Raw genomic sequence first — 24249 nt, 5'->3', positions numbered from 1 at the left:
GGGGAATACCACCACATTTCCCAGCTGGAGAGCACTCTGCATGCTGTTAATTCTGTCTTGAGAGGCACAGTCCATGCTGTTCATTGGGGCTCTTACAATGTAGCTTCCTCCTTAAACTTTTGGCTTAACGGGGAATTTTATCAGCGATTTGTCGCAATCCAGTCGGTATAAACTCAATCCACAGTGCTCGCTGGGTTGCCACATTGCAGATCAGACACCCCATTGCTTCCAAACTCTTCAAAGAGCATCATCTGTTTTATGAATATCAGCTAGAGTCCCAGCAGAGGATGGAGGATGTAAACAAACGTGACCTTTTTATTATGCAAAAAAACCCGCAGCCATGTGGCATAATGGTGTGGACAACATTTGGTTTAGAATGGAAATTGAAGTCGGTGTTTGCTTGTGTGATCTTTTTGGGGGGGGTAGAGCGGGGTGTTTGAGGTAAACAATGACCTCCAGTTTTACTGGGCTGCAGTTGGTGTTTCTTTTCTGTTTTTTTTTTCTCCCATACCCCCCCCCCACACACATACACACACACACACAGGAATCAAAACGTGGTCGAATATTCCTTAATAAACCATCACAGGAGGCTGCGCAGGACATCATTATAGTGTATTATGAAGGGTGCAGCACTCCTTTCTAAGATAGAAAGCTATTTCTCTGCCATGAAAGCACCAGTAATGGAGGTGAAGTGGTCTGTTTGCTCCTGTTTGAAAAAAACTAAATGGCTGGCTTAATATCGCCGTGCTGTCTGTGAGCACTGACAGACAGGCTCAGGAACGTAATGCACTTAAAAACAGATGTGAGTGGAAGAGTGTGTGTTTGCGTGAGCGAGCGAGAGAGAGAAGCGCAGATCAATAGCTTCAGCACCTAAAATGTATTGAACTTGAGCTGGCTGGACAGTCCGGAAATGAGAGTGGGAGAGATACCTCCTCCCTCCCTCCCCCCTTCCTTTCTCACAGTTGGTGCAAGAACAGATTTGCCCTATCACTGGCAGTAAAGAGGCTTTGTTTCCAGCTAATGGGATCACATCTCATACTGGAGGGGGCATTATAACCACACTGATCTCTGACATACTTATCTAAGGCAGAGGATATATACAACACACATGCACATACATACACATACATTGGTATGATCCAGATGAAGATTATAATGTAGTAATGTGTGTAAAGCTGCAGTAAGTAATCGATTAATTGATTAGTCGATTGACAGAAAAGTAACCAGCAGTTATTTTCTTAATCTACTAATTGTATAACTAATTTTTTTTTTAGCTAAATGTATGATATATATATATATATATATATATATATAAATAAATAAATAGATTTCCTGCTTTTTTATATCATTGTACATTTCTTTAGGTTTTGGAATGTTGCTTGGACAAAATAAGACATTTGAAGACTTTTAAAACCTGAGATGGACTTCTATTCATTATTTTCTGACATTTCAATTAATCGAGAAAATACTCGGCAAAGTGATTGATAATGAAAATGATCGTCAGTTGCAGCCCTAAATTTGTGTTTCACCTCTCCAAAAGCCATACTCAGGTGTCAGTTTAAGGTAGACCTTTTAAAAGGTCCAACATGTAGACTGTTTTTCCACTTCCTCACGCACCGTAACATCACCCTCCGATCCCAGTGTGTGTATAAAAAAACACTGTAACGTATTTTTATTCCCCTAACCTGGTGACACCATTAATATTCTAGAAACAAATTGGGTTGAGTGACGTTCAATTTTCCTACTTTTGAAAGCCCTCGGCTTTCCAAGAAACGGCTATAAAAATGCACACAAGCACTTCTGTAAAGCTAATCCTCAGAAGAGGGTAAAGGATGGAAAGTATTACAGCAAACCATTCCCTGGCTCTCGTAAACCACTGTCTCCCTTCCTCCATCCTTTCAATCCCTGATTTAAAAGAACAAAAAACATTTATTGCCGACATCGCGGCAGGAGTTGAACCCTGACCTGTAATTGAAGCCAACACGGTGGGGTGTGGTTGTGGTAAAGAGCAATCCATTTGAGCCACTGCAGCCTAATAACGGGATCTTTCGCGTTTGGCCACTGACCCTGCTGTTTTTCTCATTAGCTGCTAGGGTATGATGTAATCACAATGCGGGGGTTGGAATGCGCTGTCAAGTCAGATCTGCAAAGTTTTAGCAGAGCAGCAATGCATGTGTAAGTCAGTGCAGCGTGCAGTATATGACTGAATGCTCAGTTAACACGGGCTAAATAAAGCTAGTGGAAGAAAAAAAGCTTGGTGCATTCAACAGAATGAGTTCAAATGTTCACCGCTGCTCATAGAAGTTAGATGCTGACCTGGTACTGACACTGTGCTCATCCAATAGTGTAGATTTTAAATGAATATTGAGCTATCTGCTGAACAGGCCACTGACTGGAGTGCTCCCAATAAAAAAAAAACAACACATTATGAGTCTATTTTGCATTGCTGCACTGGTAAAGTCCTGCGTTTTTCAAGACGACAGGAGATTCAGAGCAACACCCTGCGTCTCAAGCCCAAGTCAGATTTTGGGAAATGTTGAGAGGAGGTTGTCGTCTTCAATATCCATCCGGTGTGCTGCTGAGCAGCCCATGTCTTCTTGTCACTCTGCATAGGAACCGGGACTCTCTCTAACCTAATAAGGTCTTGCCTGGGGTGACAGCACTGAGGACAAATTACTTGACTAGGACATTAATGTAGGTGGATAACCCCTCTGTACTTTCATCTCAGGCACGGCACTGAAATAGAATGAAAACGTCAGCGAGAAAAATGTACTCTTGCTGCGAGTTCTGAATATTTATTTGGTTTTTGGGCCCCTGTTTTTCTGTTACAAATTGCTAGCAGAGGTCTGTTGATTGAATTATGTTTGAGAGACAGACAAACAGAATATTGTACAGTATGTTTCGTTGCTCTGCTATGGAGCAGATTTTAAGTGGTTATCTTCACTTATCAACCGCAGTTAAGTGATTTGTTGCTCTTACACTATTTCTGGGTTTGATGGTACATAGTAATATATTAATTCATGCCTATTTAGCAACTCGACTGTATTCTCAGCATTTGTTTGTTCTGAACAGTTCTGAATATTCTGTCCATCAATATACTGCATACATCAATATATCAGTACACTGCATCAGTATATAGCCTCTATTTTGGGGATGTGCTAAAAAAAATAATAGTAATTAAAAATAATTGCAGAACATAATTACTGCTAAATGATAAGTCTTTTAGCAAGTCAGCAGAAAATTAATCAGCAACCGTTTGAATTGTTTTTCAAGCAAAACTGCTACAAATTTGCAGTTTTTGTCTTATCAGTAGTGATTGGTCTTTCATAATTACATGATATGCTGAGTAAACTGAATGCTTTGGTTTTGAACTGTTGGTCGGGAACTTGTAATGGGCATTTTTAGCGATTTCCTGGCATTTTCCTAGACCAAACAAACTATAGAGCGCACAATCTGCAGTTTAATTGATAATGAAAATAATCATTAGTTGCGGCCTTAGACAGAAACCCACTTAAGATAATGTGGAAATCTGGTCCTTATTACATTATTTTGCCAGCAGACATACCAGCCAAACATTTTTTTTTTTTTTTTTTTTTTTACCAAATACAGGCATCAAAATTCGTCCCACAAGTCCAATATTAAGATCTAGATTAAGTGGGATGACTTTGCAATGAAATTATGATGTAGAGTTATGGTGGGCAATTATGCTGTGTGGTAAGTTATCAAGAGAAAATACAAATTCTCTCCAATCAGATCTGAAATAAATTGGGGGATAAAAATTGAAATAGTTTTATCTTATGCAGATCAGTGTAGTGCACATCAGCTTGATTATGTTGCTTGTGTTTTGCTAGGTGACACTGCTTTTTGATTATGTTACGTCCGAACTGTCAAAGCCAACTTCCAAAATCCACTTTGATTCCAGCCAACATCCCCCTGAAAACACACGCGTAGGTTTACTGTGGAAAGTTGAAGGGATGTGAGGTATATTGAGGGAAAATAAACTTCAGATCATCTGGCCGCATGTTTGGAGGCTTAGCACATAAGTGCGCTGTGGATGAAATGGATTCACATCCCCTTGAGTGTATGGAGTGCCCTGCTTTGCAGTTAGATAGGAGCAGTGAAATGTAGTTCCTCTTCTCCTTCTCCTTAGAAGAACAGCAGTCCCAAGGCACGATAGGAATAGACACAAGTCTTATGACCAAATTAGACATCATACACACAAAACAATCTCACACACACACACACACATGCACACACACAGACAACTACCACTACCTGTAGTTTTTGGAGAGGAGTAGCAGGGTTCATGTGAACAAGCGGTCACAAACTTGGAGCTGACAGAACTTCTAATCCTTTGCTTCCCTTCAGATGTTATTATTACCCCCCAACGCCCCACGGGCTCTTCTGTCCTCCCCCTCCTACCCTCTTTGCCATCTGTTGACTTGAAGTCATTTTGTTACTTTCTCCTGATTGCTCACCCGGTCTTCCCCGGCAGTGTCTTCTCCTGTTTTACCCCCACTGAAACACCACCCTCAACAACACCACCCTCAGAAAGGAATCGGCTGCTTAATTTGTCACCAAAAAAAGCCAAAAACAGAAGGTTGAAACATGATTAACTATAACTGCAATAAGTATGAAAGAAAATATTTTTGTTTTTCACATGCTGTTCAACGACTGATGCACACTCATGTGGAGCGCCCTCCGTGAAGCCCTCCCTCTCTCATTCCTCCTAGTTCCTTAAGGAAATTAAGCACATGACTCTGCTCATGTATGAGTCATTGTCTTTGCTCCCTCCATCTCGTTTTGTGTTTTTTTTTTTTTTTTTTTTTTTTCTTTGCTGTCCATTTCCTGTTGTATTTCCAGCTCTGGTTCCTCCCTCAGTGTCTCACTCATATGAATTCCAGATGTTCCTAGATGTGTGTGTGTGTTTTGACAACACCTCCCCCTTCACTCTGTACAGTGTACTGCCCCAATTTGTTTTTTTGTTTTTGTTTTTTTGTTTTGTTTTATTTTGATGCCCCTTCTGCTCCTTACCTTCAGTATGTCGCGTCCAGAGTTTGGTCTCGCTGTAAAATAAGGTTTATACTTTATTCATGTTATTCAAGCCTCTAAGAGGTGATTCATTATTTAGAGCTTCTACCTCCCAAAGCCAGTTCACTAAGTACATTTTTGGCTCTGAGATAGACTCACACAAACTGCATTTTTCAAACACGAAGACACTTCCTTCTCCCCCCTCTCTGACCAGGCCTCTTGCATTTGGAAATGTTGTGCTTAGTTTTAGTGAAATGGCCCCATGGGGTCCAGAGTTAGATGGCTACAGTATTAATCAGGCGAATTCAAGCTGTGAAGCGCACAGAGCAAAGTGTTCCCCCTAGGGATAGAGCAGACGAGGGACATCGGTTCCAGATGAAAGGAAGATCGGGGGGGGAAGGACAGAGAGAGGTGGGAGGAGCTGAGTTGTTTTCTAATCTATTGATATAAAGCCAGAGACAGGCAAATCTGTTTTCCCCTTCAAAGCGCGCTGTAATTGCTGTGAAAAGCTCCTTTTTTAATGGAATACATTAGCATAAAAGCCGGAACAAAGCATAATGAGTACTAATAAAGTGAGTTACAAACTATTTTCGGGACTAGAGACATGATTTCTATTTAATATTTGGCTCCAAACAAAATGAGTTTTTTTTTCTGCGTCTTGTTTAACTGTAATTACGCACCAGATGTTTGATATATCCGTCTCTGCTTTACACAGGCAGAACATTGAGAGGAATGCGTTGGAGATTGCATCAGGACTCATGATGCCATTTCACACCAATGGGCTTCGTACTCCCTGACACTCCTGACCTATTTATGATTTAAGAGCCGTGGTGACACTCGTTCTCTCTGCTCGTCTTTCATCTCCTTCTCGCATGATCTCACTCGCCCCCGTTATCACGTCTTTACAAGCAGACAAAAGATCCGCTGGGTGGAAAACTCCAGAGGAGATAGTAGGAGTTTGTCACTGGTGGAGTTCATTTGATTGGGAATCAGTAACACCACAAAACTGTAAAGTCAAATATAGATACACCACAAAAGAGGAATAAAGACTGAGAGAATAAAGTAATCCTGAGTAATAAAAATAATATTTAGTAATTTTAACAAGAGTAACAAGATACTGACCATGTATCCAAAAATCTGCTCTCCTCTCTTTCAGAATAACGACCCTTTGACCCTTGGTTACCATGGCTACCCATCTCATAGTCAGGTAAGGACACAATTACATATCAAACACACATAACAATCTGTGTTTTATAATATTATGCCATCCAATCGTCGAATGTTTCTTTCCTGTTTGGATACGGTGTTTATGTAGCATTAATATGAAGTGAAGTAATATGAGTGAAGCTCTCTAAACCACAAGGTGGGGGTGTAGATTATGATTTGTCAGTCATGTAGAAGAAGACATGCCTCCACACCCTTCACTCTTCAAGTCAAACCCTCCCACTACTTTCTCTCTATTTAACAGTCAGAAATATTTTTAATCATCTTTCAGTATGTAAATCTAACTTGTTTTTTCTTTTAGCACCTTTAAACCTGCAAATATTCTCGCTTTTCTGCCTACAAACAAACACAAGTACACATTCAAAAAAAAAAGAAGCAACCTTATTACATGTTTTATTGTGTGTGTGCAAGGCTACAATCTGTTTACTCTTGTTTGTATTAGCCTGCTGATTGTGTTATTAGACTGTTCAGTTTATGTGGTTAATCCTTAGATCATCCTCTCATCCTCTCATGCTCTGCCCATAATCCCCTCATCCCTCACTCTCCATGATGCCCAACAACCTCTGGCTTCTTATCTGCACTTTATCGGTCGTAAGCCTTGACTTGTATGCTCTTATTTGCTTCAGTATGAGAGATTTTTTTTTCCTGGCTGGCTGGTTTGTTGGCTGCTTTGAGGATATTGCGGAAGCCTGGAAGCCAATTAGCCCGTTTTCAGTTCACTATGAGACGATTCAGCTTTGTTACCTCGTGTGAACAACTCTTGTGTTGGGATGGAAAGAAGTCAGTCAAGGACTACTTCAGGGACTCAGAAGTGTGAACTGGCTTCTGACCGGGAAAGAAAAGCAGAGAGGAAGAAAACAATGCCGGGCAGTGGAGACTCCCACAACACTGAGGTGCTAAACTGTCAACAACAGTGTGAGAATGACGTGATCAAAGGCCCTTGAAAGGAAAAGCCTGGAGAGCAGCAGAAGCCTGACATGTGAGGAGAGAGCTGAGCTGTATGCCGACGTGGAAAATGAAATCCTACTGGCTTTATCCGTCTGCTGAAGTAAAGTCTTTTTTGACCTTCTATATATAGGTAAATCATCCGTTGATTGTATTTATTCAAACATGGCAGGTGGTATACAGAAAGAGCCACAAGGCAGTGGTGGTACTGCTGAGAAACAGCAGTGAGTAGCCAAATGAAATAATCTTTAGGCTGAAAGGCTCATAGGGCTTCATCAGTGATAGGTGTTAAAACTTGTTTTACAATTGAAGCCCAGTTGAAGACCCTCGTGAGCATGAAGGAACCTAACCCTTCCCCCTACTTCTCCAAACTGCTTTTTACCCTAATAAATGTTTTTCTTCTATTTCAGCATTTATTAGATAGAATATAAAATTCTGCCGCATATTTTCTCATGTCCAGCAGCACCTGAGCATAATTTAAAATGATGATAGGGTTGTGACTGTTATTTAGTTGCTACTTGCTCACATGTTGTATGTAACGCGTTTGGCCGGATATTCAAGTTGTATGCAGTCAACATGAATGAACTTTTTCTGGTTGTTTTTTTTTTCCCCCCATCTTTTTGCAGTGACTGCCATAGGGAAAAATACATGACTAATTTGTATAGGGTGATCTGACACGCAAACTTACAATGGTCTCATTTACACTAGCATATTTTGTGGTTTATCAAAATTGTTTTATTTTTTATGTGCATAAGAAATGACAAGTAAGTACAAATTTAAGAAGGCGGAAAAAGGTGGATGTTTACTCTCTCCTTGTGCCTGCTGCAGCCTTTATGATAAAGTTTTAATCCTCATGGTTGTCATATCAAAATGTTAGTATTTAGTATTAATATTCAGTTATTTACGTTCTGTAATTTGCTCTATAGTAGCAAAGTAGTTTTCATTGCATCTGTTTATTAGATGTTGGGCTGAAGATAAATACTGGGCTGATTACCATGCTGGAAGATGATGTTTACTGTTTTCTTTTTTATTTAATTTTTTTTAAAATAATGTAACGTTTGGCTTTGCTTTCATGAGATACACAAGTTGTTCTTCTTGAGTTGCATTTGGAGTGGCTGCTCAAGGCATGTTTCCTGCCCCCAGTGGCCATTACACATGTCGTTTCCTGTATCGGGGAAAAATATCTGGCTATTGAGCTGCTAAGTGCTATACTATACTAGTTGCTAACTTTGTTTATCTGTAGCTTGGTGCTGGGCAGGTAGTGTACCATGGGTTTATCAGTGTTTGGTTGTTTTTTCGAGGTTTCTTTGCTGAAAACAGCTGCAAACTGCTGCTGGACGTGAGGCTGATAAGAATGGTGTAACTGAACCAAAGCAGTAAAGTTGGGTGCCACAAATCCAAAAAAACGAGCTGGAAGATGCTAAAACACTCCCTAAAGGTGATAATTATCTACGGGTTTGTCATTATGAGTGACCCCTTTCACATTACATGTAGTCATTTGATCCATTGTTAATATAAAAAATATTGATGAGTGCAGCTTTATTATAATTTTATTCTAATTTTAATTTGACGGTATTCAGACTTGAGCTGTGTTGAAAATTTTTACGTGGTACAATTCAGTCAGACCGCAGTCGTGGCTGTTACAGAAAAGTAACATGCATGCTTACTCAAACATGAGACAAAGATGTGAAATTGCCAGCACATTTATGTAACAAGGTGCGTGTCTGAAAGGAGCTAGAGAGAAAGAAGGAAAGCCGTCACTTCCTCTCCCAGTGGTGCCAGCAGCCCCAGTTAACTCACCTAAATGGAGAAAGAGAACAGAAGAAGAGAGAGAGAGAGAGAGGAGGGAGGGACTGCGACATGAGAGGGAAGCAGAAGGGAGGGGAAAGTTTGCAGGTGTGACAGAGGCAGAGAAGTAGGAGGGGGGAGGCGTCAGGCTATCTAGGTGAGAGAGGAGGAGGACTGGAGAAGAGACAGAAGAGATGAGCAGGCAAGGGCACAGCAGCAAAACAGAAGGCTCGGGGTAGAGGGAAAGCAAGGAGCGAGTGGGAGAGGGAAAGAAAAGAGTGAGTGGGAGACAGAAAGAGAGAGAGCGAGGGGGGGAGAGGAGAGAAAGCAAGCAAGCGAGGAAGAGTGACAGGGACAGAGGCCAGCAGAGGAGGAGGAGGAGGAGGAGGAAGGGGGGGGTGGGGGTGGTTGGCAGGGCAGACAGAGCGAGCGGGGGCAGAGAGAGGGAGATTTTGAATCTGTGAGACAGACAAGAGAGACTGAGCTAGTGAGGTGACACAGACTCGGAGAGGGAGAGAAAGCGAGGCAGCGTGAGAAGCGGAAAGGAGAGAGAGAGGGAGAGAGGAGCGACGACAGTTGTTTGAGTTGTTGCACAGAATACGATGATGGGACTGTACTATCCTTCCGTGTTGTCGGTGAGTGTTTATCTTGATATCTGTTCATATCCTCCTTTGTGTATGCGTCCTCTGTATCTCTTCGCCAAAGCTCGGGCTCCACTGTACACGAAACAGCATCAAAGCAGGCAGCACTGTCATTGAGCATGAAATGTTAATTAACTACTAACAGATGAGGACTGTACGTGACCCCTTTACTAGAGTGGTCCAGTCAGGGCATTTCAGACTCTTGTTAGGACCTGGCGGCCAGCTGCTGCAAGGTATATAAACACTGAAAGTAGTGTAGTAGGTGGAGATGACAGCAAGATACAGGCTGGAGATGGTATCGCTACAATTATGATTCGCTATGGTGAAATGCACAAGTAGCGATGTATTATTGTACGCCGTTGTTGTGGCATCTGTTCTCCTGCCCAGAGCTAGAAGCGCACGCAATCTGAACATCAAGAGCTGTTACTGCCAGAAACTGTGCTCTGCCATATATTATGTATGCTCTGAAGAGTCTGTGAACATATAGTACAGCATGTTAGTCTGTACAGCTGGATGAAGCAGCTTAGTGTGTTGCTTCTGCAATAAACTGTTTAGATATTTCCGAGGCAAAAGAGTGGAAACAGTGAAGGAATAGGGGGGAGGAGAGGTAAGTAAAAAAAAGTCTTTCTTCTTTATTGCCCCTGCAGCTGTCTCTGTACATCGCCAAAGCCTTTGAGCGAAAGGGACAGGTGTCCACAGAACAGTTGTTTCTGTCTTTTTTTACTTACTCTCTCTTTCTTTCTCTTCCTCCCTTCTCCGTTCTGCATCTACTCTATTCAGCTAGCAACACCTCCTCACTGTAATTTCTGTGTCACACATTTCACAAACACACAGAAGCTCAAGCACACAGTGGGCTGCAAAGTTGGTGCATGAAGTGTCTCGTTCATATCATTACATTTCATTTGGTGTGAGTCAGTATGAGCATGTGTGTGTTTCTTCCTGTCTTTGCTCGCGCGCGCGTGCTTCTCTTTCAGCTGTACCTTGGATTCCTGCTCTCTTTACTGTTTGACCTCTTTTCTCCCTCCTCTTGCTCTCCCTGAGGCCCTGGCAGCTGTTATCTCAATGTTTTCCTTTAAGAGTCCGTGGAAGAGGGGGATGGGTTGGGGGAGGGAGAGAGAGAGAGAATGAGAATGAGAGCGAGAGCAGGAGAGTAGAAAATTGATTTTTAAGGTGACGGGACACCCCCAGTCAGTTACGGGGGAAGCCCGTGGATGAGGAAACTGAAATTATGAAGAGGTGGACACACGAGTTGAAAGAGATAGAGGGCAACACAGAGATATGACCGTACTGTGGGTCAACTGGCGGGATGTAGTTTGCTCAGTGATGAAAGTTCAGACTGTAAAGATGACTTTGCAGTTATGCGTATTCAGAGTTGACTCATGACGGAGGTAATTTATTAGCTATTATATAGTGTTACTTTCTGCTAATATTTTTGGCCTGTGTAGAAAGAGATTTGTAGTAGCAGATCGGGTGCAAAAGACTGACATATTTTCTCGAGCCCCACCTAAGCGTGCGCCCTAAGGCAAAGGAGAGACGCCAAAACTAGACACACACTGCCACTGCATGCTTGCATAAACTGGAAGCGGGTCGTGAGGACTCACCCCCACCCCAACCACCCAACCTCCTCCACCTCCCAGATCTTGTTATTGATTCTTTGCAGGGTTAACAATAATGGCCGTTAAATGATCCCAATGAGCCGTGTTGCCGTGGCAACTCGCATGAGTCATTCATTTTGTAAAGATTGTTAGATGGTTAGAGGCGTGAGGAAAACGCTGATGGGAAAGCCGGTGTGAGGAAGACACCTTTTGCACTATGCCTCCTTAAAAAAAAAAAGTTATGAAATTGCTCAAACCTCCAGCTGCCTCTTTTATCTCACTTTAGCAGATGTTTGCATTTCTAATGGCAATTAAAGCACTTGCTATGGGGCATCTGCGGGGCTTTCAAGAGAACCTGCCTTTGAAATAGATAGGGATTTCCCTTGCTGACTCTTTGGTGGTGCAGTTGACAGTGACAACACCGTCCTACGGCCGGCTTGTGCGCTGGACATCCAGACGAGTGTTGTATTTTTACAGAGCCCTACCTGAGTGCCAAACCAGATGAACTTGTTTCATGGTCATACCCAATATGTTGCAAGAGGCGTGCCCATATGGGGTAAATACATGTCTGTCTGCGAGTTTGTGTGCTCACCTGCACAGGTTTGTATCTGGGGTGGCCTGAGGGTTTTAAAGAGGAGTAAATGTGGACAAATAATGTCATTGTCTTTTGTTTTGAAGTGTTTATTTTTCATAAAATGCTTCAGTGGGGCCGAATGGACCATGGATACAGCCAGTGAGGAGATGACAGGGGAAGTCAGTGACTGTGTGTGAGTGTGTGAGTGTACTGCAGGCCTGTGCATGTATGTGTTCCTGCACACATATATGTTAAAGGGGAGTCTCCCAGAAATGGCTTACGAGGAAGGTGAATCATACGTGACACCCTACAAGGAAAAGGATGGGGGTGTATTGGGAGGGGTTTGTTTGACAAGCAGACATGTTACCCTATAAGGAGATGGCAAAGAGTGTGGGAGGAGGAGCCCGAGCACCACTGATACCCTGTTGCTATGAGGCAAATGGTCTTGATTGACATGCGTGGGGGCGGGACGTATGCAGGGGTCCCGTCTGGATTTTATGGAGCGTAAAGAAGCAAAGCACACAGCAGAGAGAGTGGGAGGAAAGGAAGAACAGCAGCAAGAGGAGCAGAGAAGAAGAGCAAGAGGGGGAGGAGAGAGAGTGATGGAGGAGGAAGGGGGGTTGACGTGGGATGGAATAATTTAACAAGAGGGTGTCTCCTGGCTCATCGGTATGCCGCAGACACGTCGTAAGCGTTTCTCCAGCTGTTTGCAGCTTGGGTAACAACAGCACGGATTCAAAAGCCAAGACATGAGCTGAACGCAACTTCCCCAGTTAATACGATTTATTGAGCCAAAATGTGAGCTGCTGCAAACAGTATGAATCACATTTTCCGTCATCAAGTTTGTTGAATTAGGCTATAGACTAATGGCTCCAGGCCCGGGAAAGTAAGATCTTGAAATGTCATTATTCATGTGAAATGACCCAGTGCTGCCCTAGTTAGCCATATTCCCCTCCTCTCCTCTCCTCTCTTCTCCGCTCTTCGCCGCTCTTCTCCTCCCAGTCTCCCCCTGTAGCGTAGTGAGACTGCTGCAGATGAGAACATTTTATAACATGCCTCCTCAGACACACTTGCTGCTGCTAACTGACCCGAAAGGAAGCCAGCTACAGCTACTGCTCTGAGTCACTGGCTTTGCCTGGCCAACGCATACACTTACACAACCCTTTAACGCCTTAACGCCAGGGGAGCGCTTGCGCAAAAACACACACACGCTGACATGCACACGGTGTACACAAACAAAACATACACAAACCTGAGTGCTGACACAAATGCAGAGCATACAGTTTGCTTGTCTACAGGGCAGCACTTCTCTTCAAATTGTTCAAGAATGTCCTCCCTCTCTGTCTTTGTGTTCTTCCTTTCATCCTGCTATCTGTGTGCATTTATTCAGTAGATGCTTTTATCCTGATTCGAATCACAACGGCCACTCGCAGTCAGCAAAAGGCCAATAATTTGATGGTTTGAGAGAGCAGGAAAAAAGCAGCATGCAGGAAGACACTATTTTTGTAGATACCGAAATGTTGGAGTGTATCAGGTAGAGAGAGGGCTGTTGAGATGGGGCTAAAATGGATCTCCTCTGAAAAGGGCAATCGTCGAACACAAATACAAGGTTGTTTTTGGCTTGTATTCCTGCTTCTATTTTTGTCTGGCAAAAGGAGCAGCAACAGCCGGGGTTGTCCATTCTCCTGCTAGGCTTTAGTCTGTCTCTGTGTATGAGCAACAACAACAATGAGGAGGATGTTATGATTGACAAAAATATGATTTGATCGGTGGTATGGAATGAGAAAATGATATATATATATATATAGCGTTGCAGCCAAAATATAAAAACCCCCCAGTTCCCAAGTGTGCAGCATTAAAATCCAAGTCACTATCGTTCTGTCTGAGTTACATCACAACTTGTCAAGTCCAAGACTGACTCATCTGTAGTCGAGTGAGTTGTGTCATGAGTCATGAATGTTGGGACTCGAGTACGACAACAGTGGAGCTATGAGAACATAAAGCAGAGTGGGAGGGTAGTTCTCCCAACAAATTTGATAAAAGGTAGAATTCCTCAGCTGTGTAGTCAACAATATTCTCTGCACCAACCACTGTGGCAGGGGGACCCCTGAGTAAAGTTTCCCAGGATTTCCTCAAGTCTTTTCCTTCCTCCATTTTTGCTTATTGTTCCAGTTCCAGGCTTATTGTACCACGGAAGGCAATTAATTTCCCAGCAAGTAGCACACATATTACACATAATAGAGTCAGATTTTAAAGAAGACTTTTTTTTTTTTTTTCCATTTGTTACACAACTATTTCTGTCACTTTTCATGTGAACGACCAAGTGCAACACTAGTGACAAGCGTTGCACTTGGTCGAGTGGTAGAGTGGATGAATGAGCCTCGTTATCTCCACATTTAAACGTGATCATGTCTCCCCCCGCTCTATTATAACCGGCGTTTCACTGCCTTCCAGTGTGGCCATATGGATCAGCTGTCATCACTTTTGATTTCCGACAGGCTGGACACCACATCGTACGAACTACTTCTTAAGTACTTCGAGAGTAACCAAATCATTATGCGCAGCAGTGCTTTGAGATAAATGCTAATGACATCTTGCGGGTAACATGAATGTATGTACTAAGTTTCATGACTATGCATTCAATAGTTGTTGAGACATTTCAATCTGTAAACTGGTGGGAGGACCAACAGACCAACTGACAGATCGACTTTGCTGTTCATAGAGTCGTACTTCTAGCAATGCTAAAACTTTTTATTTCCATAAAAGTAGTGTTTTGAGACTGTTTGAGACTATACCTACGTGTATACAGGAAAGTTTCTCTTATTTCTGCAGAATGTTGCCATTGTATCATCCCCTTCTACGTTTCTCATTTCACCACTGGACCCGTGCTGAGCGATCAACTTTCCCTATAAAGTAGCGCCCAGGAAGCGGGTCCAGTTTCTCTATTTCTGTTCGTCATCCAGGTTAGCTCCTACCTGGTGACCCAGAATGACTTGCTCCACCCCGCTATTATTTTCACCTCTGCATGTGCAGTTATCCCAGGATGTGCCGATGCAAAGCAAAGTCATCCAGTTTATCACTTCGCATGTTAAGCATTTTGTCTCCTGCATTTAAAAACCTGATCCAAACTGACTAAGTTCTCAGTTTCTGCTCTCTCTGTCTGAATTGAACCAATATAATGAAATCAGGACGTCTCAGCTGAAGATTGCAGCTCATGTTCACAATATTACCATCAATGATGTAACAGACTGGAACCTTTTTTTTTTTTCTTTTTTTTTTTTTACAACATTTTCACACATTAAAATTTTTCTGGTCTAGTTTTGAGCTTTTGTTCATTAATTACAGCTGAATATTGTAGCCACTATTAACAGAAAACAAATTAAAAGGAGGGAGGAGTAATGTATAGAAAGACATGCAGCAGAGAAATACCTTGAAATCAACATTCAATCCATACATTCTGTTCTGCTATTAAATTAAATTTTTTCATGCTGAAAACTCAGGAATGACTGAAATTTTGCAGACCTAGATGTATATTTATCTACATATTGGTATTATATAAGTAAAACCCTCACAGGTCATAAAAATGGCTGTGTAACATAATGAGCAAACCTAGGTATAAGATGCTTGTGCTACTACATGAACTACATGAAACCAAGGCAGCACAGGAAAGCAAGGATCTGAGAGATGTTATCATTTATCAAAATCTTAATTGGGAGGCTCGTGGACAAGAATTGGAAGAGGTTCATACAGCTGCAGGGTTTAGATGAGCAGACACAGCTGCCATCTGAAAATGTGAATGAAGTTAAACTTGGACTCTGTGGTCAGTAATCTGCTGGCTTTATTGTTCGAGTGCCAGGCACTGATGGATGGAGAACATGGTTTCTGTTCTGGCGGAGGGGGTTACTCTTTACCTGGCAGGAGAGCAGCGGCTGGAGCAGCTCAGGGATTTAGGTACAAAGAGAGGACGAGTACGGCAGCGCAGTTTGGTACCAGGTTTACAGAGTTGAGGTTAATGATAACACATATTTTCACTCCCTCCGAGTGAGATAATGGGATTGCTGATTGTGTTTCCCCTGCTGAAATCATGACAGGCAGACCAGGACGGCAGTCATAAAAGGTTGAGATCAAAACATTTCTCCTTGAACACCTGGTATTCTTTCCTTTGCTATTACATCAGCAGGAATATAAGGAATAGGCACCAAGTGAGGTAGTTTCTGACGGCACAGGGACTTTTCTTTAAACTGAAAATACAAATGTAGAATGATACTAAAAGATGATGCTGATCAATATAGTGTTTGAGCCACAGATTTGCATGGTTGCACTTTGGTTGAATTGCGGAGAGCCTTTCATTTAAAAGTAATAAATGATACTGTCTCAACTTTTAAAAAACAAATTTAAAAAAACAGACAAAAATACCTTCAAACTTTTTTCTTATTACAATTAAATGTATGTTTCATATAATATACCATATGTAATACCTCTTTAATTTGTAATTCCAATAGGAAACATAAATTTGTAGTAATGGATTTAGAAAGGTGGTGAGGAAACTAGGATTGGTGCATAAATCAAGGTTTTATTTATGTTAAATACACATGACACTGTTCTTTCCTTTGGTATGTTGGTGCCTACGCTCCTATTAATTATTTGGATTCACTGAATTTTAGATAAGAGCTGGCATTTTTTTAACATTTTACATTTACAACGTAGTTTAGGAACTATGAAAAACAAATTTACTATTCAAACATTTTATTATTAGAGGTAATCCTGGTTTTAAAACCGGTTTGTAAATTATTTCCACCTGACAAAATTGATTTAAAGAGAGTTTATATTCAGGATAAGTAGATGCTTTCCAAAGCAAATAAATAATTAATTTGTTGTTTGTACTTGACAACACGATGAGAATTAAAAAATTATGAAAGTGCAAAAGGAAGTCTGACCTCTCTACCTGTTAAATGCTTATTGTTGTAATGATTATGGTTTATTTTGTATCTTGTATATTTTCAAAATAACACAGGAAGCACAGTTGTATTTATTTAATTTTATTTACCTGGGTTGATTACAGCACTAAGTTTCTCCTCTGTGTTTACTCAGTTAAGCCCGGTTGTAGCTGCTTTCATGTCACAATGTCAATGCGATCCATGTCGACTATGTGCATCCTTTGGTTTGTCACCGAGTAGAGGGGCCCGGCTGCTATGTCACAGGTGTGACGCTGAAAAGGTCAAAAGCTGGGAGACAGATGGCATGCACACGTAGACAGAGACACACACACACACACACACACACTTTTAACACTCCCAAAGGGACAGAGATCCATTGTGCATCTCAGATGGGCATGGCTGCAGCCTGCCACTCATACACGTGCGCGCACGCACACACACACACACACACACACACACACACACACGAACACACACACACACAGTCAATGTTGCCAAGCAGATGTCTAGTAGAGTCTTTTTAGAGGTGATATCATTTTAGTTGTGGATAAAAAAACAACCAAATATAACATTTACTGGTGAATTAATTATTATTACTTCCTGCTTTTAGTTCTACTATTACCAGTAAAAATATTAATGACAGTAATAACAGTGAAAATGATAATGATAATACAGATTAAAAGTAGGAGGAGAATGAGACAAATTAGGATATTAAGAAGACAAGGAAAAAGAATAAGAGGCTAAACAATGGCTGTAAAATAGTATTTAATAATAGTAGTGTAGTGTTTATAATATTCTATCCTCTACTTTATTGATGTTTGCATCTTAAACTTGTTTTATAACTGCTGTCGTTTATGATGTGAATTTTATAAGATTCCTGGGTGTCTTGATACTTTTTATTGTTTTGATCATGTGATTAAGTATTCTTTTTTTTCTTATATTTTAATAAATCTCAGTGCCAGATATTGAATGACTGCCTCCGTCTCGATAAAGGTTGGTGGGAACAGGGACAATGATTAAAATAAGTCCAGGACTTTATTGTTCTATCCTGACAAAGCCTGATGTGTTGTATTTTTACAAGCCATGACAGCAACATGGCGCTGGGGATTGCATTGGCCGTGTTGTTGGTCCACCACTTTGGTCCAAACCGAAATACTTCAACAACCACAGGATAAATTGCTATGAAATTTTGCACAGACATTCGTGATATCCAGTGGAGAAATCCTACTGACTCTGGTGATTGCCTGACTTTAATTCTAGCGCTGCCAGCAGATGGAACTTTTTGCTAATCAGCACATTTTGGCATGCTAACACACTTAAACTTAGATGCTCAACATACTTAACATTATATCTGCTAAACATCAGCATGTCAGTATGAGCACATTAGCATGCTAACATTAGCATTTAGTGCAAAGACTCTTTAGTGTTGTCATAAATATATCAAATATATCCAGTGCAGTTATTAGTGAGTTATAATAAGATCTGAAAGACAGTGATGGTTGGTTTATCTTTTGTAGCTGTGATCAGAGACAGGTCATGCCTCTTCTATCAGTCATCACCTTTTATCATCCATCCCCCTTTTCTCTCCCGTCCCTGCTGGCTCTCTCCGCTCTCTAACTGTTACCATTTAGGGTATCCATGCCCCACTGCCAACAGCAAGGAATGTGTGTGTGTGTGTGTGTGTGTGTGTGTGTGTGTGTGTGTGTGTGTGTGTGTGTGTGTGTGTGTGTGTGTGTGTGTGTGTGTGTGTGTGTGTGTGTGTGTGTGTGTGTGTGTGTGTGTGTGTGTGTGTTGTGTTAATAGCCTGTGCCGTGTTTGTGTGTCTCCACCATGTGTTTGTGGGTGCCGGTGTTTTTCTCCCACTTGCTTACACAAGTATTTTCTGGGGGTAATAATTTACACAAAATACTCGGGAAGGCTTCCCCACCTTCAGTTGGTCTTTGTGTGAGAGTTTAGGTGGGTGGGTGTCTGCGTGTCAAAGGTGGTTTGTTTTCAGAGGCGTTTGTGAGTGTGTGTGCAGGCGTTAGACACTCACCATTGTACAGCACCCTGAGCACGGAGGCATCTGACCCTCAATAATAGATGTGGCTGCAGTGAATATTTAATGAGTGGGGGGTGTAGATGCATGCACATATTTACGCACAGACATACACAAACACACACACACACAAACACACACAAACACATAGGGAAATGGAAATATAATATCCATGCCTGTATGACTTTTAGACGTAGGCTCTTAGGGAAGTGGTCTATGTGTGTTCGGGTGATGCTCTCAGTTAAAGATCCTGTGGAATTTCGCCAGCCGGCTACTTTAGCTTTCACCTCCGCTCACTCTTCTCTCTGTCTTCCAACAGGGCTCTCAGGATAGTGCTGGCGGTCAGGAGGGACTCGTACCCCCACCTTTCTCCGCATTCCCTCCACCTCCACCGCCACCCCCCCAGAACGGCCTGGCCCTGGATTACGGGGGCAGCCTTTATGCAGCAGGGGCTGTTCAGGGCCCAGTGGAAGCCGGCGGAGCAGCGAACAGTGCCGCCAACACCGCCAACAGCCTCAGTGCCCAAGTGAGTGCCAGCCTCTTCCTCTGTGTGCAGCCCACATCAGGTCTTTGCCTTGAGAAGGCAAAGAGAGAAAGAATGTGTAGGAATATGTTATAGATTTTTAAATCTATACCAGTTCTGATACCCAGACTCCATCTACTGACAGATACCAGTTACATATTTAATACCATTGCCATTTTTTTGGGGGGGTGTGTGTGTTATTCTTGGGTTTTTTTGTTGTTTTTTGGGGGGGGGGTTGTAGGTTCATCTTGCCCACTCCACAAATTGAAAAAATTCATTTGAATTCAAGACTGTGGTTATAATCTTTCTGACCTGTTTGCTTAATGTAGCACATGTAGCAGAGGTGGAGATTGACAGAATAGGGGGTTGGAACGAGTGGCACGCGGCCTGTGAATTTGCCCCAAACGCTATAACACTGATCAACACCGTAAAACTACCAGCGTACTTCGAGTAGTAGTTGGAGTACTAACACATGTATTATCGTAGTACTTCTGCTACTACTCTCAGTTGGATGCTCTCAATCTTTCTAAGCTCCATACTGTCCACTCTGATGGTTGATTGCTCAGTTTTTTGGCAGTGGACAGAAGTGGACAGATTTTTCTCTGGAAAAGGGAAAAGAAATTGAAATAAATACTATAATAAACATTGTGAAATGGGACCAGCATCAGTTGATAATGTAATGAAGTGACTGTACATGTAATTTACTAACTTGAAAAAAAGGGATTTCTGTTAAGTTACTCTTCAACTAAAGTTGGAGAGGTTCATATACGAACATCCTTTCAGGCTTGTGAAAATTTTAAAACATAACTTAACACTAAATCCATTTTGAATTTTATAGTAGCATTGGTGATATTATATTATGACAAGAACCTAACTGTATTTAAATCCTATTTTTATATCTGGTTTTATCATTGAAACTTTTTTTCCTTTTTGCTACTTTTTTTTAAAATCACCTTCTATGATTTCAAAGAACCACTGGTCAAAGATCTACTGTCTCACACTTGACATGTGAATTTGTGCACGTCTTGTGTAAGTTTGTATGTATGATCTATTTACTAGCGCGCATGTGCAATGTGACGTTCTTGACAAGTGTGTTTTGTGATGCAGTGGCTTGGAGCCCGAGACAAGTTTCCCTGCGGGACCATAAAGTATACCTTACCTTATCTATTTATTGTGATTGGGGATGTCTGGTAGATACTCAGTCCACTTAAAGTTTGACATTTTGATAACAGGACTCCAGGAGGTTACTCTGCCCAGCCAAGGCATTGTGTGTAAAAACACATCTTGTTGTTTTTTGCACTTGAACGGAGAGATATAAGTGTGGTATTGATCTTGTCAACTGACTCACTGCAAGAAAGCGAATCATAAATTTCCCAAAATGTTGAGATATTCATTTAATAAGGTCAGTACCTGTGCTGATGCCAAAATAACAAATCAGATTTTCACATCATGAATAAGTCATAGAGTGGGGGATAAGGATAAAGCCTTATGTGTATCACAATATCAATGTTCTGTATATCATGCTATTTTAAAATTTCTGGAACATCCATTGAGAAACACTTTTTTTGCTTGTTTTACCAAACCAACGGGGCAAAAACTCAAAATATTCTATTTAAAATGTAATAAAACGGAAAAAAAACAACACAACAAACAGACAAATTGATAGTTATTAATATTCTGTTGATCAGATGAGAAATTAATCCAATAAATATGTCACCACTGCAGTTTATTGATTAAAAGAAGCCGATTGGACTGCTTCACAAATACCACCAGCCTTTCGACAGAAAATAAATCATCGGCTATTTTGAGAATCTATTCATTGCGTGAGTCTCTTTTCAAGCAAAAATGACAAACTTTTCTGAGCCTGGTTACTTAAATGTGAGTATTTTCTGTTTTAAAATATTTGTAAACAAAAACAAGCAATTCCATTATGTTGTACGACAAAAAGATTAATCAGTTGATCAAGAAAATAACAACATCCTAATGGCAGATTATGAAAACCATTGTTAACAGTGTAAACAGTAAAAATCTGAGAAATTACAGAGTTTTTTAATTTTTTTTGCATCACTATCATCAGAGCTCACAACTCTATTAAGACATCACTTCTTTGTTTTCCCCTCCTCATCTCCTCTGTGTGTCTTTCATGTCCTTCTGTCCCAGCAGTCGGATGGGTCCTCCCAGATTGATGGACAGTCAGGGGTTGGCTCAGGAGGAGGAGGTGGTGGGGTGAGCGCTGGGGATGATTCAGACGCCAAGGGGACCCCCAAACGCCTCCACGTGTCCAACATCCCCTTCCGCTTCCGAGACCCTGACCTACGGCAGATGTTTGGGGTATGTAGACCGGAATATTCTCCTTTTTTCACAATGCCTCATCAGATAACAATAACCCAGAAAAGTAGCTTTGGATTAAAAACATGCAGTTACTAAAAATAATGTCTAAAAGGACCCATCCTGTGACGTCAACACTCCTCCCTAACCTCAAATTACTTTTTACTGTTTATTTCCTATGATCCTTGAGAGATATTTTTAAAATAGATATAGGGTTCTGTCATATCTGTTTCAGCTAAAGGAAATCGTGTTTTGTCATATTTGACAGAATATCCAAAACTGTTACTTGGAATATCAAGTTGGCGACTGGTTATTTAAACTCAGGTGTGAAAATGGGGCCTTGTGCTTGGCTGTTTTTGTGAGAGGAATGTCTCTAAAATGTGGTGCATAGAAAAGAGCAGAGGCAAGGAATATATGGTGGTGGGGAAAAAAGAGCTACCAGAACTGGCCAAGTGCCAGCTCATCATGGTTGAACAGTGCTGACACCCCATGGCAAGATACAGAACATGACTTACATGCTTGTTCGGTCTCTTTATTTTCCTCCTCTTCCTTTTTGTTTCAGCAATTTGGCAAAATCCTCGATGTCGAGATCATTTTCAATGAGAGGGGATCCAAGGTAGGGCACTGGAAAACACCTAATTTCTAACACAAATGATGTTCACAAAACCTTAACTGTTTATAACACTCTCTCACTCCCCCCCTCCTTTTCTTTTTCCATTCTCGTGTCTCCTCTGCTCGCAGGGCTTCGGTTTTGTAACATTCGAGTCAAGTGCAGATGCCGAGAGGGCCAGAGAGAAGCTTCACGGTACGCTGGTGGAAGGACGTAAAATTGAGGTAACTCACCACCCTCGCCCCTTTTTTGAATAAGTGACCATTTTCTCCTCCGTTTTCCCTCCCATGTCCGACACTGAGAATGAGTTGTTCTGGTCGTTTCTGCCCCAGAGAAGGTTTCCGGATGGCTGTGATATGTGTTCAACTCTAACCCCTCTGGCTTCACTATAGCATGGTGCAGTGGTGCCGCGCACACACACGTCTCTCTTGACGGCACTTCCTGTCGATGTTTATGCTGTTGTTTGGTCTTGTTGTTGATGTTCTGGGCTGTCCATTGCACCTTGATCTTAAAGCTGTGTGGTTTGCAAAGCATGCTGGGTGGAGTGACTACACAACAGGCATGGCCGGTGAGACGTCACTATGACACTGTTGCTGACGATATCCGCTTCTCACACGGCATGTAGGATCTTAATTGTTTTTGTTTTCCTGCACCTTTTCCATCACCATCATCACTTCTTCCATGATCATGATGAGTGGCCATTTTTGGTTTACGTTTACATTTACGACTGGGAAGGGCAGTTAATGGCCTCTCAGTTATTTTCCTCTCAAAAAAAAAAAATAGTGCTTGCTGGTGTCTGTAAGAGGCTACTGTATGTTGCATGGATGGATCATAAGGTCAGATGTCGTCTTGGTTTTTTTTTTTTTTTTTTTTTTTTTTTTTTTTTTTTTTTTTTTTTTTTTTTTTTTTTTTTTTTTTTTTTTTTTTTTTTTTTTTTTTTTTTTTTTTTTTTTTTTTTTTTTTTTTTTTTTTTTTTTTTTTTTTTTTTTTTTTTTTTTTTTTTTTTTTTTTTTTTTTTTTTTTTTTTTTTTTTTTTTTTTTTTTTTTTTTTTTTTTTTTTTTTTTTTTTTTTTTTTTTTTTTTTTTTTTTTTTTTTTTTTTTTTTTTTTTTTTTTTTGGTTCATCATTTCTTTCTTACATATATTTTCTCTATTTCCCTGATGATTTTTGTATGTTGTTGTTGTTGTCAGTCTCCACGGTAACTGCTCGCGTGTCCTCACGCCGTTTCCCTGGCAACGGTAAGTTGTGTACACATGGCATCATCTTTGAATGACCCCTCCCCCCACCCCATCTGTCCAAATGAAATAAAATGCACCCAACACCCAAATGAAAGACTCCTTTACTGAAGGGAGCTTGATTGGTTGATTGATTTGGTTGATTGATTGATTGATTGATTGATTGATTGATTGATTGATTGATTGATTGATTGATTGATTGATTGATTGATTGATTGATTGATTGATTGATTGATTGATTGATTGATTGATTGATTGATTGATTGATTGATTGATTGATTGATTGATTGATTGATTGATTGATTGATTGATTGATTGATTGATTGATTGATTGATTGATTGATTGATTGATTGATTGATTGATTGATTGATTGATTGATTGATTGATTGATTGATTGATTGATTGATTGATTGATTGATTGATTGATTGATTGATTGATTGATTGATTGATTGATTGATTGATTGATTGATTGATTGATTGATTGATTGATTGATTGATTGATTGATTGATTGATTGATTGATTGATTGATTGATTGATTGATTGATTGATTGATTGATTGATTGATGGATTGATTGATTGATTGATTGATTGATTGATTGATTGATTCATTGATTGATTGATTGATTGATTGATTGATTGATTGATTGATTGATTGATTGATTGATTGATTGATTGATTGATTGATTGATTGATTGATTGATTGATTGATTGATTGATTGATTGATTGATTGATTGATTGATTGATTGATTGATTGATTGATTGATTGATTGATTGAT

The 24249-nt window shown here is 40.8% G+C and overlaps 1 protein-coding gene across 7 annotated transcripts in view; it reads left to right on the top strand.

The window, feature by feature from the left end:
* rbfox2 (RNA binding fox-1 homolog 2) overlaps positions 1-24249 on the top strand; it is a 35079-nt gene that overhangs the window by 1307 nt on the left and 9523 nt on the right. For 4 of the 7 annotated variants that reach the window (XM_040145595.1, XM_040145593.1, XM_040145597.1 and 1 more), the window contains exons 2-6: positions 6188-6238; positions 19093-19299; positions 21457-21627; positions 22187-22240; positions 22366-22458. In XM_040145595.1, the coding sequence (XP_040001529.1) occupies positions 6188-6238; positions 19093-19299; positions 21457-21627; positions 22187-22240; positions 22366-22458 (576 nt within the window). Of the gene's footprint in view, positions 1-6187; positions 6239-9412; positions 9624-19092; positions 19300-21456; positions 21628-22186; positions 22241-22365; positions 22459-24249 lie in introns of those variants that run through there. The other 3 variants (XM_040145594.1, XM_040145600.1, XM_040145598.1) reach the window with 3 other exon arrangements.

The sequence above is a fragment of the Xiphias gladius genome, chromosome 15, assembly GCF_016859285.1.
Source record: "Xiphias gladius isolate SHS-SW01 ecotype Sanya breed wild chromosome 15, ASM1685928v1, whole genome shotgun sequence".
NCBI classification, from domain to species: Eukaryota; Metazoa; Chordata; class Actinopteri; order Istiophoriformes; family Xiphiidae; genus Xiphias; species Xiphias gladius.
Note: the sequence above shows the minus strand (reverse complement) of the source record. Positions and strands in the feature narration are given on the sequence as shown.